At 39.6% G+C, this 15,000-nt stretch overlaps 1 protein-coding gene across 3 annotated transcripts in view; it reads left to right on the forward strand.

Moving 5' to 3' along the window:
- The first annotated feature begins 1,006 nt into the window (after positions 1 to 1,006).
- The window catches only part of lyrm2 (LYR motif containing 2), a 43,056-nt gene continuing 29,062 nt past the window's right edge, over positions 1,007 to 15,000 (forward strand). The window contains exons 1-2 of one of the 3 annotated variants that reach the window (XM_088285778.1): positions 1,007 to 1,300; positions 1,919 to 2,045. In XM_088285778.1, the coding sequence (XP_088141904.1) occupies positions 1,947 to 2,045 (99 nt within the window). In that variant the 5' untranslated portion in view covers positions 1,007 to 1,300; positions 1,919 to 1,946. Of the gene's footprint in view, positions 1,301 to 1,918; positions 2,046 to 2,210; positions 3,369 to 15,000 lie in introns of those variants that run through there. The other 2 variants (XM_088285777.1, XM_088285776.1) reach the window with 2 other exon arrangements.

Below are 15,000 nucleotides of genomic sequence, written 5' to 3' on the forward strand. Positions count from 1 at the left end.
ATTTTTTCCTTCCTCCCCCCCGATTTTCCTAATCTAACCAACAAACTTTTAAATCTTTTTCATTCGTTGAACTTTAATTTTTGGACTAAAATTTCTGTCATTCTTCTGCTAACGCCCTGTGATGCTACACTCCTATTCTCCTATTCTAATTTGGGCATATTCCATGCAACACTTCTACCCTCTCCTTTCGTATTCGAGCGACGACCAACCAAAATGAGGTGCAGCTTGCAAAAAAAAAAAAAGTGCTACAGTTAGTGCAGAATTTTCTTGGTAATTAAATAGAGCTGTGCACATGTCATTCAAACTCAGATGGGTTCACCATTCACTTAATTACACTCACTCATTCTCATTTCTCAATGTCAAACATTTGACAAGTGCGACCTCACCGGAAGTCCCCATATATATATATATATATATATATATATATATATATATATACAGTGAACCCCCGGTTATCGCGGTTAATGGGGACCGAGACCACCCGCGAAAACTGAAAATCCGCGAAGTAGCGTCGCACCTTAAAATAAAAAAAACACAGTATATATATACTTCGCACCTATATATATATATATATATATATATAAATATATATATAGGTGCGAAGTAGCGGCACACCTTCAAAAATGCTTACAAAAAAAAATATATATATATATATGGGTAGAGAGAGAGAGAGTGAAATTCATGTTATAACAAAAAAAAACCAAATTATTATTAAAACTTGTGTTTTTATTCCCCAGCCATTATTTTTGTATTTATTCAATTACTTCTTTTTGTATTTATTTAATTACTTCGACTTTTACCTGCTGGTACGCCGTCCGGTGTGCCCTGTGAATGTTATGATCCTCCAGCAGAGCTGGAGGATTGAACAGGACTCTCCAAACGCAGACACGGGAAAAAAGGTGGTGATACAAAGATAGTGTAGCGACTTTGTAAATGGTTCAAGGGTTCTGTGGTTTCCTCTTTTCTGTGGAGGCTGTGAAGGCAGCAGGGGAGTGAACGTTATGTTGTTGTCGTTATGTTGTTGTCGTTGTGTTGCTCTCTCTCTCTGATCGGCGTGGTTGCGGCCAACAGCAGCCGTTTTTGGCTTAATAATAAAAGCGTTCGCTGATGGACAAATTGGCCTGATTTATTATACAACGTTACAATATTTATTATAATCACAATATAGTCAGTGTAATCAGCGCGTCTCGCAGCAGCTGACGGCATGGCGCGAGACTATTGCTGGAGGAACGTCCACACAGCTGAAAAAACAAAAACACACGCGGCATGACAGGCACGGATCATGACAGTGAAATGAAAGGTGGCATTCTTCATTTATTTATTTATTTATTTATTCATTCATAACAGCCTCGCGCTCCGCCCGTGCCCGGGGAAGGTGCTCCTCTTCGGCTTACTGTGACGCGAGCATGCCCTCCTCCTCGGCAGCTCCCATTCGGTTAAACTTAGGGGCCGTTTGGCACCGCCCGTGCCCGGGGAAGGTGCTCATCTACGGTTTAACTGCCACGCACGCCGGCCGGAGCTCTGATACGGTCCGAACCGCGCGAAACGTCGCCACCAATCGTGTCCGGGGGAACCTGCTCTTCTTCGCGAAATAGTATATATATATATATATATATATATATATATATATATATATATAATGGTTTGCAATAAAATGAATGTAATTATATTACAAAAAAAGAACTATGGCACGTCATATATGTATATATATATATATATATATATATATATATATATATATATATATATATATATATATATATATATATATATATATATATATATATATATATATATATATATATATATATATATAATGGTTTGCAATAAAATGAACGTAATTATATTCCAAAAAAAGAACTATGGCACGTCACGCGTATCTCTGTGTATACATCTGACCCAGACTCCCGTTCAGTAGATGGCGGTAATGCCTTTTAAAACATTCGATGCGACCCACTGAAGAACAAGAGGAGGAAGTGTTATTTCTGTCTGACAGAAGGATGGCTACCCCAAGAATACCGTCTACTGCACTATCTTTGAAACAGGTAAATATAGTACACTCAATATTAAATATTATTGAAAGACAGTTTACATCAATTCTCACCACTTTCGTCTTGGCGATGTTAGCTTATGGAATTCCGCTGTGTCTAAATGTGCACACTATTCACCACGCCCCAATTCTAATACCCACACTATATAACCTACGCTCCTCCTCCTTTGAAGTGTATACTATACGTAGTGTTCGAGAGCGCAGGTTGCAAGCGTACAAAATGCCAGAATTGGGATTGTGTTTGTGACGTCATCATTGCGCCGTTGCGTTATCAAGCATGGGTTGTTTTGGAAGCCCGCCCAGGAGCCAAGATGGCTGCGACGTAAGAGAACGTATGTTGTTCAGATAGTCAAGGGGTTTTGTGATTAACACCAAGTTATGTAAGTACAAGTAGATTTTTTTAAGCTTTCACGCATCCAACCTTGTATTTTGAAGTGAGACACGTTTTTTTTTGGATGGGAAAGGGAGTTAAAGGGAAGAAAAGGAAGAAAAGCAATAACTTGTCGACAGCGGAGTCCTCAGTCATGCCCAGCGACGACACAACTGCCGCAGTAACAATGGAAGAAGTTGATGGAAATATGGAACTTTCAAGCTTTAAAATGCCCCAGAACGGTACTCCAAAAAAACCGGCACCGAAAAGAGCAAAGCGAAGATGAAGGTGGTATACTAGCGGCAATTAAAGCTCTATCTGCTAAACACGATGAGACCTTTCAGAAAATTTCAACCATTGAGAAAACAACGGAGGCCACTTCACAAGAGGTTGCAAAACTAACTGCGACAGTCCAACAACTAACGTTAGATGTTAGACAACAAAAAGAAAAAGGAGTACAAATGGAGAAGGAAATTAAGAAACTCCAGGTTGAAAATAAACTCCTGAAAGCAAGTATTGCAGAGAGCCATCGCTACAGCCGTCGCTGGTCATTGAAGATTCACGGAATAAAGGAAGAAGACAACGAGAATATCAGGTCCAAAGTTATCACCATGCTGGAGGGAACTGCACCATCCACCCGAGGTTGCTTGAAGGAGGGGATTGACATCGTTCACCGCATTGGACAGAGACGTCCAGACGCCTCGACTCGCTCAACTATAGTCCTGTTTGCTTTGCGACGACACCGGGATGCTGTTTGGAAGGAGGCGAGAGGTTCCAAGTTTCTTCTTGACAACAAGCTGAGGATCACCGAAGCTTTGTCCCCAGAGGATAAAGCTGCAAGAGAAAAGCTTTGGCCTTTGGTTCAAGAAAGCAAGAGAAAGAGGGGAAAAAGCTGTTTTCCGTGGTCCTTTCGTCTTCATAAATGGGAAGAAGATGGACTTTCCACAGGTAACTTAAAATAAATTGGTCTTTTTGACTAAAGTGGGCTAATCCGGAACAAAACTGTAGAATGTTTGAGACTGTGCAGACTTTCATTGGACCCCTTTTGGAGACAATTATTATTTAATGTGAACCTGATTTTAAATAATTTATTTTAATTATTTGGTTGTTTAATAGTTTATTTATAATTTATTTAATTTCTACACTAGTATTGTACTGAAGGGTCTGCGATTTGTAAGGGGTTAAGAGGGCATGTTTCTTTAATATATGGGAGTTTGTTTAATATAATTTCCTGTATTTTGTTTACTGCCTTTAATTCACCTGTTTAAATAGGCACTAGTTTGTTTTGCGGCAGTTTACTGTGATTGTGTTTCCCGTATGTCTCGCGAGAGTGTACAGTGCACAGAATGTTACTGCGCGTGCGGCGAGTTAAACTTTTGAGAGACATTTTACGAATACGGAGAAGTTGAGTGAGACGCCACGGATAAAGTTTAAGTGAGGAGTTGGTCGGCGAGACCACGGCGAGTGTGTGACCGCAATCAGGAGACCGTGAACACGCTTCGAGAGGAGAAAGCGCGTTCTCAGCACGGCAGCCGGTCGAGACATCGAGCGTGAGTTGGCAAGCTAGGCTGGCTCACACGACGGAGAAGAGAGGACACCCGAAGCCATTAGCGGTGTGTCGCAGTCAACAGCGGTGGACTGTGAGCATTAACTGGACTGGGCAGCGTCTTCCGGATCCACCGTCATCGCGGCAGCCACCCACCCTCGCCATTTGGACTCCTCCCGACCATTCAACAAGCAGGTGCACTCGCTCACTCGCCAGCGGAGGAGCAGTTTCTCCTCCTCAATATAAGTAACCGCGGCAACGTTGGACAGAACATTTAGTAATATTAATTTGGGCGCCCAACTAAATTTATGTTGCTATATTTGGTTATATAAAGTGAAGATTATTCAATTATTTGGTTGTAATAAATTGTGTTAAGTGTTGAATCTGGTTTCCTCTTGCTCTCTCTACACCACAGTTGGATTGAGTTAATTCGGTTTGAGTAATTTGGGAGATTCAAGTAAGTAGTAAAGGCATCCGCAACACCCCTAAGGTGAAACACATACAGTCCTCTAAGCTCCGGCACAAGTATAATTCAAATACAAGGTTGTTTTGAATTTTTAGAATAGATTCGTTTTGATTACAAAAGGTACCTTATATTTATGTGTCTGTGTGTATGTGAGACCGTGTATGTTTTTTTGTTTGTTTGTTTTTTGTTTTCTTTATATCATATCTGTCTTACTTATTTATGCATATTAATATACACATTTTATTTAATTATTATTTATTTATTATTTTATTTATTTTCTTTCTTTCTTTATTTATTATTACTTACTTATTACTTATTTTTTTATTTTTTTTCCTTCTTCTTCTTCTTCAAACCATTCCTATACTTTGTTGCACTAATCACTCGTCCTACAACTGTCTGACATCTTCAATCACTAAATAGTCTACACATACTTTAGATCCTTTATTCTTCAAATTTGTTTAACTCACGATTGTGCCGTGAGAGCAACATGTTCTTTTACTAAATGCTTAGATAATTTAAATGGTTGTTAATCGCCACCTCTTAAGATCTTTATTTTCTAAAAGCGCATTTCTTGTCTGGTATTTCAAATTTCAAGTGTTCTACTCTGTTTTCATGGATGATTTGTTTAAGTGTCTTAATGTTGTGTCCTTGAATGTTAAAGGTCTGAGGGATATTACTAAGCGTAAGGCAATTTTTTTGTTTTGTAAAAAATCAGAAGCTGACTTAATTTTACTTCAGAAAACACATTCTGGCGAGTCAGACGTTAATTTTTGGAAAACACAATGGGGGAATCTATCTTATTTTAGCCATGGCACTAATCATTCTGCAGGGGTCTTGATTTTCTTGCATAAATTCAAGGGAGAAGTTCTTGAGACAATATCTGCTAGTGATGGTAGATGGATTCTGTTGATAGTTAAACAAGACAATGCTAAATTTATCATTTGCAACATATACGGATTTAACTCTCACACTCTTAATAAAATATCATTTGAATTAATAAATTTAAAATTAAAGGACCTCAACAAAAAATACCAAGGAGCTGTCACTATTATTTGTGGAGATTTTAACGAGTGCCCAGACGACACAAAGGATCGATATTGTTTTGAAACAATTCTGATACTGCTTATGATCAATTACAGCATCAATAAGAGTGACTAGTAGCGAGACTGATGCCCAAACGCCAGGCTACAATGGGTTAAGCTGTCTGTTATATCCAATCAGACAAGCGTGAATTACAATGGGTTAAGCTGTCTGTTATATCCAATCAGACAAGCGTGAGCCCTTGAGTAGACACTGCTTATAATCAATTACAGTATCAAATAATATAATAGTCACAACTCATGATCAATTGCTATGACTTATTATTAACTTCAGGATTGCGGATCGTCGGCGACTTACATGGACAGCAAACACTTCACTGTGTTAAACAAGCGGCACATTTTATTTAACCCACAGTATAAAGTGTACAAGCAAGCAAGCAACAATTGTATTTCAGCTCATAGATTACATGCAATACATAAATCTCATTACTGTGTGCTGGAAGGACGGAGAGCCCCGGCGTCCTCAGTAATGCGAGCAAAAAATACGATGCTTGGGCGTCCGCGCGTAGAACCCTCAGCCGACTCCACTTACGTTTTGCCTCCGTCACATTCTTATAGCCAATATCGCACCCCATCCCCTCCCGTTCGAGTGCGCTTTGATGGTTCGCATGGCCCTTCGCACAACCTTGGCCTTTGCCAATCCTTACTCCCTTTTCGATACTCCCTTTTTTCGTTATCGGCTGTACCTTTTCGCATGAGTCAGACATTCCTGGTGCTTAGGCCCTGTGCGAATTCCCTCCAATTATTCCCATTCTCATAACACATAGACACAGCCTGTGCAAATTCCCTCCAATTATTCCCATTCTCATAACACATAGACACAGACATCTACTAACGCGTGTATATAGGTATAAAATGGTTATTATGCAGCATTTATGTGGTAAAACAACATTAATAAACCATATTTCACTTCAGATATCCTCCTAGATTATCCCAGAGATCAACAAATAACCTTCTGTCATGACTTTGCTCTAATCTCTCCCTGACTGATGCTTGGCGATTTTTTAACCCCAATGTGGTGGAATTCACTTGGTGTAATAGAAATGCAACACTGAAATCTAGAATAGATTTATTTTTAATATCATCATCTATTCTTCAATTTGTAAAAGAAGTTTATCATCAATATGCCCCATTAACAGATCACATGCAAATAATTTTAAAATTGGGTAAAACCCAAGAAAACCCTGGTTTAAGAGGATATTGGAAATTTAACAACTCTTTACTTAGTGACGATTCATTCAATAACTCCATCAAATCCTTAATAAATGACATTCTAAATGATCGGGCGGACAACAACTTTAGTAGGAAATGGGAGTTTTTCAAATTTAAGGTCCGATGTGTTTCTATAAAAAGAAGTAAAGAATTAAAGAAAGAGAAAAACCTCCATGAATCTGATCTGCTGGATAAGCTTGACTATTTATTAAAAAATAACAATCTAACCGAAGAAGAACAACTTGAATTGAAAAAGATTCAACTACAATTGGACCAAGCATATTTAGATATGGCAAAAGGAGCATTTATTAGATCTAGGGCCCGGTGGTTAGAGAATGGGGAAAGAAATACTAGTTATTTCTTTGCTCTTGAGAAAAGAAACATTAAAAGAAACTCAGTTACTGCTCTTAATATTGATGGAACTCCCTCCCAAGATCAAAAGTTGATATCTGATTTTATCAGTAAATTTTACAAAAATTTATATGAAACGAAATTTAACGAAAACGACTGTGAGAGGTTTATGACGAAAGTCCACAGTATTCCTCTGATCAAAGAGGATTTTAGATTATCTTGTGACTCAAATTTGTCCATGGCAGAAATTCAAGATGCTCTCGTATCCATGAAAAAGGGGAGATCCCCCGGAATTGACGGACTCTCTGTTGAATTCTACGTCCATTTCTGGGATCATATCAATATTCCTTTAAATTTAATGTACAGGGAGTGCGTCAGTCGGGGAGAGATGACAACTACAATGAAGCAAGGAGTTATATCGCTTATTCCCAAACCTAATAAAGATCCTTTATTAATAGAAAATTGGCGCCCCATTACACTATTAACAATAGATTATAAGATCTTGGCCTTAGCTTATGCAAACAGGCTGAAGAAAGACCTGAACTCCATCATTGCAGAAACACAAACAGGATTTATGAAAAATCGCCACATCAGCTGTAATATAAGACTAATTTTGGATCTGCTAGATTACGCAGATGATGTCAAATCTAAGGCTCTTATTTTGTTCCTGGACTTTTATAAAGCCTTTGACACGGTTGAACACGCATTTCTTTTCCAATCTCTTCGGGCTTTTGGTTTTGGGAACAACTTTGTTAACGTTGTCCATATGTTTTACAAAGATATCAATAGTTCTGTGATGGTAAATCAGAAAACATCTAATAGATTCTCTGTCAACAGAGGGGTCAGGCAGGGCTGCCCAATTTCCCCCTTCTTGTTTATTATTGTTACAGAGCTATTATCTATTTATATTCGTAATGACAGAATACTGGAAGGGATCACCATTTTTGGCAGGGAACTTAGAATCTCTCAACTTGCAGATGACACCGCCTTTTTTCTAAAAGATAAAAACCAGAGATGACTTTTCCAAGGCTTCGGGATTAAAACTAAATAAAACCAAATGTGAAATTTTACCCTTACATGACTACGAGGATTCTGTATTGGATGATATCCCTTTGAAATCGTCAGTTAAGTATTTAGGAATTTTCATCTCTAAAAATCTTCTAGTTAGACAGCATTTAAACTTTTCAGACAGACTTAAAAAATCTCGACAGATATTTGGTTTATGGCTCCAAAGGGACTTATCTATAATAGGAAGGGTACTTGTTAAGGATGTTTCTATCAAAACAAGCCTGAACAAATGAATCAACCAGCCAAGATTGTCTGTCATTTACGCGCGGGGCAGCCCTCGAACTCCGAGGCGAAGCCAGCGTGTTCGACTGCACACATGGTTTTTATTTGCATCAGCATAAGCAATTTGAATATGCAATACAGAATGGGAAACTTGACATTTGACTCCATCACACTCTTCCAGCCTATTCTAATGGTTTCAGATTACAAGACATCTTTTGGTGTATGGTGTATTTTCACAAGGCCTGACACATACAAGTTATCTTTCCGGCCATGACGATATTGTTGCTTTAGAGATACCAAGCCTTGTGCTGAACCTCCCTAATTCATAAGTTACGGCCTTAGAAGCGAGTGAGTCTCACTTTATCTGCTAAGGGTCAGCCATTTGAACAGGGGTCATCAACGCCCCAAGGGAGGTGTTTACAGAAAAGGGTTCTGGCGTTGGGGAGTCACATTCGCGAGGAGGCCGTACCTGGCACCCGTAGCTGTCCAATTTGAGGCCAGAAAGATACGAATGCATGTGCAACAAAGGGGGCCTGTAAGATTAGTTATAGTTTGAAACTTGATAAGATGACAAACTAAACACCAAACAGATGAACATAGAAACTTAAATTTCTTTAACATATCCCTCCTGTTTATCAAGTTTCAAATCTCATCATCAAAGGCTGTCGCTTGAGGGGGGAGAAAAACTACCCAAAAACTCAAAAATTCTTGGAGAAAAGGGTAGAAACCCATGCCCCGAACGAGAAGCCCAAAAAAATAATAACAATTAAAAGATAATAAAGCAAAGCTAATGCAGTTTTTGGTCCAATACATGTATGTACAAAATAAACCCGGAACATCAAACATTCACAACTGCAACTCTTTTCTGTGATGCAAGTTACATGAATCAGTGACCTTGAGCGTTTTTTCAGAGGCTGCAGGTTTTATTTGATGTGCGTGTAGTCAGCAGTCTGCGCCTGTGCAACTCGTCTGCGTTTGACGTTGTCCTGGTCTCGAGGTTGTGCGCTGACCAGGCACAGCCCTGCAAGGAAGTAGATGATGCATCTGGTCGACAGGGCCGTGCCCAGTTGCTGTTCGGCGGCTTGCTCCATCCTTCCGAGAGGGGTGTGTTTGCCACGGAAAACCCTCTTTCCAACTGTGGTCTTTTGTTGGTACATTGGAGTGTACGTGGTGGAGATCCTCTCCAAGGGACTTGCGTCGCTCAGCCTTCAGCAGGGACCGGAGAAGCTTGCACTGCGACTGATGGTTCCAGCCGCCACGCCCCTCGACCTTTGCTGCCGTCGGGGTCACTGCAATCACCTGATGAGGGCCGTCCCAGCGTTCACTGTCCCAACGAGGTCGTTTCAGCACCTTGAGGAAGAGTTGGTCTCCCACATGGACGTGGTTTATCTGTGGATCAAAACACACTGGCCAGTAATTGTGGTCAAACATGTCTTTCATGTGGACTGGGACAGATGTGCCAGTCGCTGGTGGTTCTGATGAACCTGAGAGTCTATGTGTGAGGCCATATAGGATAAAAAGGGGATAGTGTCCTTCCTTCGGCTGGCACTATCCTCATTGCTGTGATTGAAACACAGTCTGGCCATTGTCTCTTTTTTTTTTTCTTTGTCTTGATAAGTCAGTTCCATTCGTGCGTTCCACAAGTCCTGCAGACTGTATGCAAAATGACGCTTTGAGTCAATTTTGCAACAACTGTCCCACTTGTTACAAACATTATTCACAAAATGCATAATTTTCACTTTAAATCACTCTTGAAATTCCAAATGTCAGGATAATTCGATTACACAACACTTTTTCCAACTGTTTTAACATCATCATGTGTTGTTGGAAACAACGTAATCCATTTTGAAAACACATTAATTATAACCAAACAATATTGCAACCCAAACAACTAACACTTTGTCTAAAAAAAAGTTTTTTGTTAAAGTCTATATGTGGGAACAATTTCATATCATACTTCCCCCTGTTGACACACATGTGTCACTCATGTTACTCCTCTACTCCTCAGCAATGTTTGCACCTTTTTTCTCCCAATGTGTGCATTCAATTAGTGGTGTATTTTTCCCTGGCGTGAGATCAAATTGTCAAGTTGATTTGCTGCGTGTGTGTGTGTGTGTGCATTACCCCTTGCTGCATTGTCAGCGAGGCAGTATTCAATTGTAATCGTGTCATTTTCTGTTCAGAAAATTTTGCATTTACAAATACTTATTTAGACGTGCTTTATGCACAACTTTTCTTTTATCTTTTGTGATTTTTTAAAGCGCCGTTTGCCCAATGTCGACAGAACACATAAACATATATCTTGGCAGTCAGTCCAAATTGTAAAATGTTTTTTAGAAAACATCTTGCAATTCTGGATCAGCACAGAAATTTCTGCTGCTTGTCCTGCACATACAGATTTTAATATCCCTTGACACAAAATGCTTTGTTAAAAAAAAAATTCCCACCCCTTTGCGGCCGTCAAAAAACTGTCTCTCCAGTCGGGAGAAAGGTGTCCAAGAGGTCAGGTCGTTGTTTGGTGGTAATTTGGACTCGGCTTCCACAGTCATGTGGTGTGCCTTCTACTGGTGCGGGAAAAAGTGACGCTGGGCTGAGCGCACCTTATCAGTGTAATGTGACAATTAGGTCGCCGTGCAATGTGAATGTGGTGGGAAAAGGAATGTCATTTTTTGATTCCTTAAAGCAGCAGTGAAGACTGCTTGATCCAATTGTTGTGACTAATATGCAAGTGATTTCATGAGCCCTGCGCGTCTGCAGCCACACAAGGTCATGAAATCATTTTTTGCAGTCACTTTTTGCTCAAATGGCTCATAGTAATTTGGTAGTGCTAATACATCTTAATCAATGAGTTCACACTTGACAAGTTCAAAAGCTTGTCAGCCTCAAGTGTTCAAACATTTTTTTTTCCTCAAATGTCATTGGCTTGTCATAAATGATGTCCAGCAATAGTCGTGTGATTTCTAAGTACTTTGCAATCCATGCCTGGCAATAATTGCATACACCTATAAGGGACATCATTTACTTCTTTGTTATTGGTTTTAGGGCTCGGGCAACGCCTTCTTTTTGCTTGTCACCAAAAATGCGCCCCTTTTCAGTCAAAATGCGGCCTAAATATGTGACTTCCTTTTTTAACAGCTGCATCTCATCGGTTCAGTTTGATGACGCATTAAGTAATTCTCGAGGTCAAACATATGTTTAATATCTTCCTCAATGTCCTCACTGTTGTCACTGTCAGAGGGGGAATCCAGAGGTTTGGACATCAACTCGCAGTCCGACGCCCCACTGGGGTCGTCAACACGGCGTCGACTGGGCTTAACTTTTCCCCCACACTGACGAGCGAGATGACCTTTTTCACCGCAATTGAAGCACTTGCCTTCTTTGAACCACTGTTGATGTTTGGGTGACAATTTGGACAAGTCAAATGGATTTCTTTTTTGGTATTTTTGTCCGCGTGATTTTTCTTTATCACGACCCGGTCCCGAAAAACTTATGTTTATAACAGGACGTTCTGTTTTTTCCTTTTTCTGTTCGACACGTTCATAATTTCGTGCAGAATTTAGGATTTTTTCCTCCATTTGACAAGTCGGCCAATTTAAATTAGGTTGTTTTATTTGAAAAGCCTGTAATTTTCTTTTTCCTTTTCACCTAATCACAAATTTCTTATCACAAAAGTGAACTTGTTAATTCTATTTTATTTCCCATTTTTCCTAATCTTGTGACTCATTTCACTTTAACCAGTTTTACCTTAAAGTGGACAAGTACACATTAATGTCATCTGTAATTTCTAATTTCTTCTCTGCTTTAATGAAAATTATAGTCTTTCTAGCCAAACTTTTTCTTGTGTCATCTTTACCTCTGTATTTCATTCCATTTTCTGGTCTACCTTAATACAAACATCATCAACTGAAATATGATATATAAAATATTTATTTCTTCAATTCACCAAAAAGCAGAATCTAATTCCTATCCTCCTTCTCTCATTCAAATGACACATTCTTTAATCACTAAACTCTCTCTCTTCCTCCTCCTCACTTGGGACCTCTTCACAGAGCTGTTTCTCCTACACGCCTCAGGATTTACAACCACCCCTCCTCCTTGCCTCCTGCAAAGGCTTCTCCTGCTCCCAATTTCCAAATTCACTGTAGCTTTTTCAAAACCACTCAAAACTACCAATGTGTCGAATAAAAAATTCAAAATCAGGAAACACCTATGCTTTTGCAAAGATTCCTCATGTTCACTTTCAAAACCTTCATTCAATCTTTCATAACACCTACTTCTCTCTTTCAATTCATGCAACCAACTCAGTGTCCTACGTCCCTCAACCACATCGGTTCTAATTCTGTTACTCTATACAGTTTTCCACTTGCAAATCTGCCTATGACACCTTTCTCACTTGCCCTATCATTTGGACTTCATCAATCCTTTCTATGGAACATTAATTGTTCCTTTCCCTTTTCTACACATTCTTTTTCTTTCTTTACACATTCCTTTTCTTTTCTTATTAACTTCCAATCTCTACACTGCAAAGTTTCCCTGGACTTTACTATACTACCTAATACCCCAATTTTTGAAAATTGGACCAGTTTGTCAACACCTAGGGTGTTCTAAAAACTGGTTTCTCATCAGTAGGACAGCAACTCAATTTTCCTGTTGTGGCAATTCTCACTTCAACTTTTTCAGGTGGAGATTTCTTGTCTATTACATCCACAACAGTCTGCTGTTTATAATCCTACTGTATTACATGGGATAAAATACCAAATGGTATTTGTAATCCCCAATCACACCATTCACTCACTTTGCATACAGTTTTTTCGCAAACCTCCGCAAACAAAATGATCTACTCACCCCACACACTCGCACACACTCCAGCTCACTGACTCAACCCCCACCCTTTCTCTTCTTTGTTCTCACACACACACATAGTCAGACACAGACATATACACGGGCCCACAAAACAACACACACAGTTCTCAACATTGAACCGCTACAAACGAGAAGCTAATCAATATTTTTCAATTTCAGCTAACCTACATTTTTCCTTTATTTCAAATTCGGAAAGTTGACAGTTAACTTCCTTCATCAATTTTGCCGCCATTTCTGACAGTCTTAATTGTTATGATGTCTAGTTATGGTTCCTCAGTGTTGAGAAAAATTCAAATTGCCTGACTTTGGGTTGAATACCAAGCTTCTACTCCCAATTTGGAGCGGGTATTCCTGGGTGTTTTTACTCACAACCCGTTCGTCAGTTTTAGATTTCTCAAACTTTGGACATTCATACAATAAACATTCACACTCACAGATTGATCAGTTCTGTGCCCGCGAAAATAGATGAACTATTTTCGTCTTTAACAAATAACAAACGTTGTACTATCACTTCCAAATATAGTAATAATTACATCTGTACTCTACCAGAAATAAGAACCCCTAAATCTGTCTTCCAGAAAAAACAACAGTTAATTCTGTACTGTCCGAGTCTTCCAACAAGTCTTCCAAAATAGCAAAGTTAAATCTGTATTTCTTCCAGAAAATAGCTAAGCTAAGATGTACTATCTCTTCGGGTAAAGGAACTCCCTGAAACCCTACTATCCTTCAAAAACCCAAAAACTCAAGTTTTTTACTATCTGTTGTATACAACCACTGACCTGTGACAATTTCTCCGCTGGTCGAGACACTCGCGGTTCATGGATGAAGTCTGTGTTCTCTCCGGTGGAGGATGGCCCAGGACTGGCCTCCTGGAAGAGAGGACTTTTCACCATGGCGCCGTTTTCAGTCGTCGTCAATCGTCCACCGCAGATCACACGTTTTCATCCGGCTCGAAGGACCAAGTAATGTTAAGGATGTTTCTATCAAAACAAGCCTGAACAAATGAATCAACCAGCCAAGATTGTCTGTCATTTACGCGCGAGGGCAGCCCTCGAACTCCGAGGCGAAGCCAGCGTGTTCGACTGCACACATGGTCTTTATTTGCATCAGCATAAGCAATTTGAATATGCAATACAGAATGGGAAACTTGACATTTGACTCCATCACACTCTTCCAGCCTATTCTAATGGTTTCAGATTATAAGACATCTTTTGGTGTATGGTGTATTTTCACAAGGCCTGGCACATACAAGTTATCTTTCCGGCCATGACGATATTGTTGCTTTAGAGATACCAAGCCTTGTGCTGAACCTCCCTAATTCATAAGTTACGGCCTTAGAAGCGAGTGAGTCTCACTTTATCTGCTAAGGGTCAGCCATTTGAACAGGGGTCATCAACGCCCCAAGGGAGGTGTTTACAGAAAAGGGTTCTGGCGTTGGGGAGTCACATTCGCGAGGAGGCCGTACCTGGCACCCGTAGCTGTCCAATTTGAGGCCAGAAAGATAAGAATGCATGTGCAACAAAGGGGGCCTGTAAGATTAGTTATAGTTTGAAACTTGACAAAATGACAAACTAAACAACAAAACTAACAGATGAACATACAAACTTAAATTTCTTTAACAGTACTCCTCTCAAAAGCAGAAGGTTTATCTCGTCTTGTTTATCCATCTTTGTCTCTTTTTGTGAAAGAGTCAACAGTCACTGAAATAAATAAGATTTTTTTAGATTTCATTTGGAAAAATAAATCCCACAA

Source organism: Idiotropiscis lumnitzeri, chromosome 21 (assembly GCF_059441095.1).
Source record: "Idiotropiscis lumnitzeri isolate Australia: NSW breed Sydney's pygmy pipehorse chromosome 21, RoL_Ilum_1.0, whole genome shotgun sequence".
Classification (NCBI taxonomy): Eukaryota; Metazoa; Chordata; class Actinopteri; order Syngnathiformes; family Syngnathidae; genus Idiotropiscis; species Idiotropiscis lumnitzeri.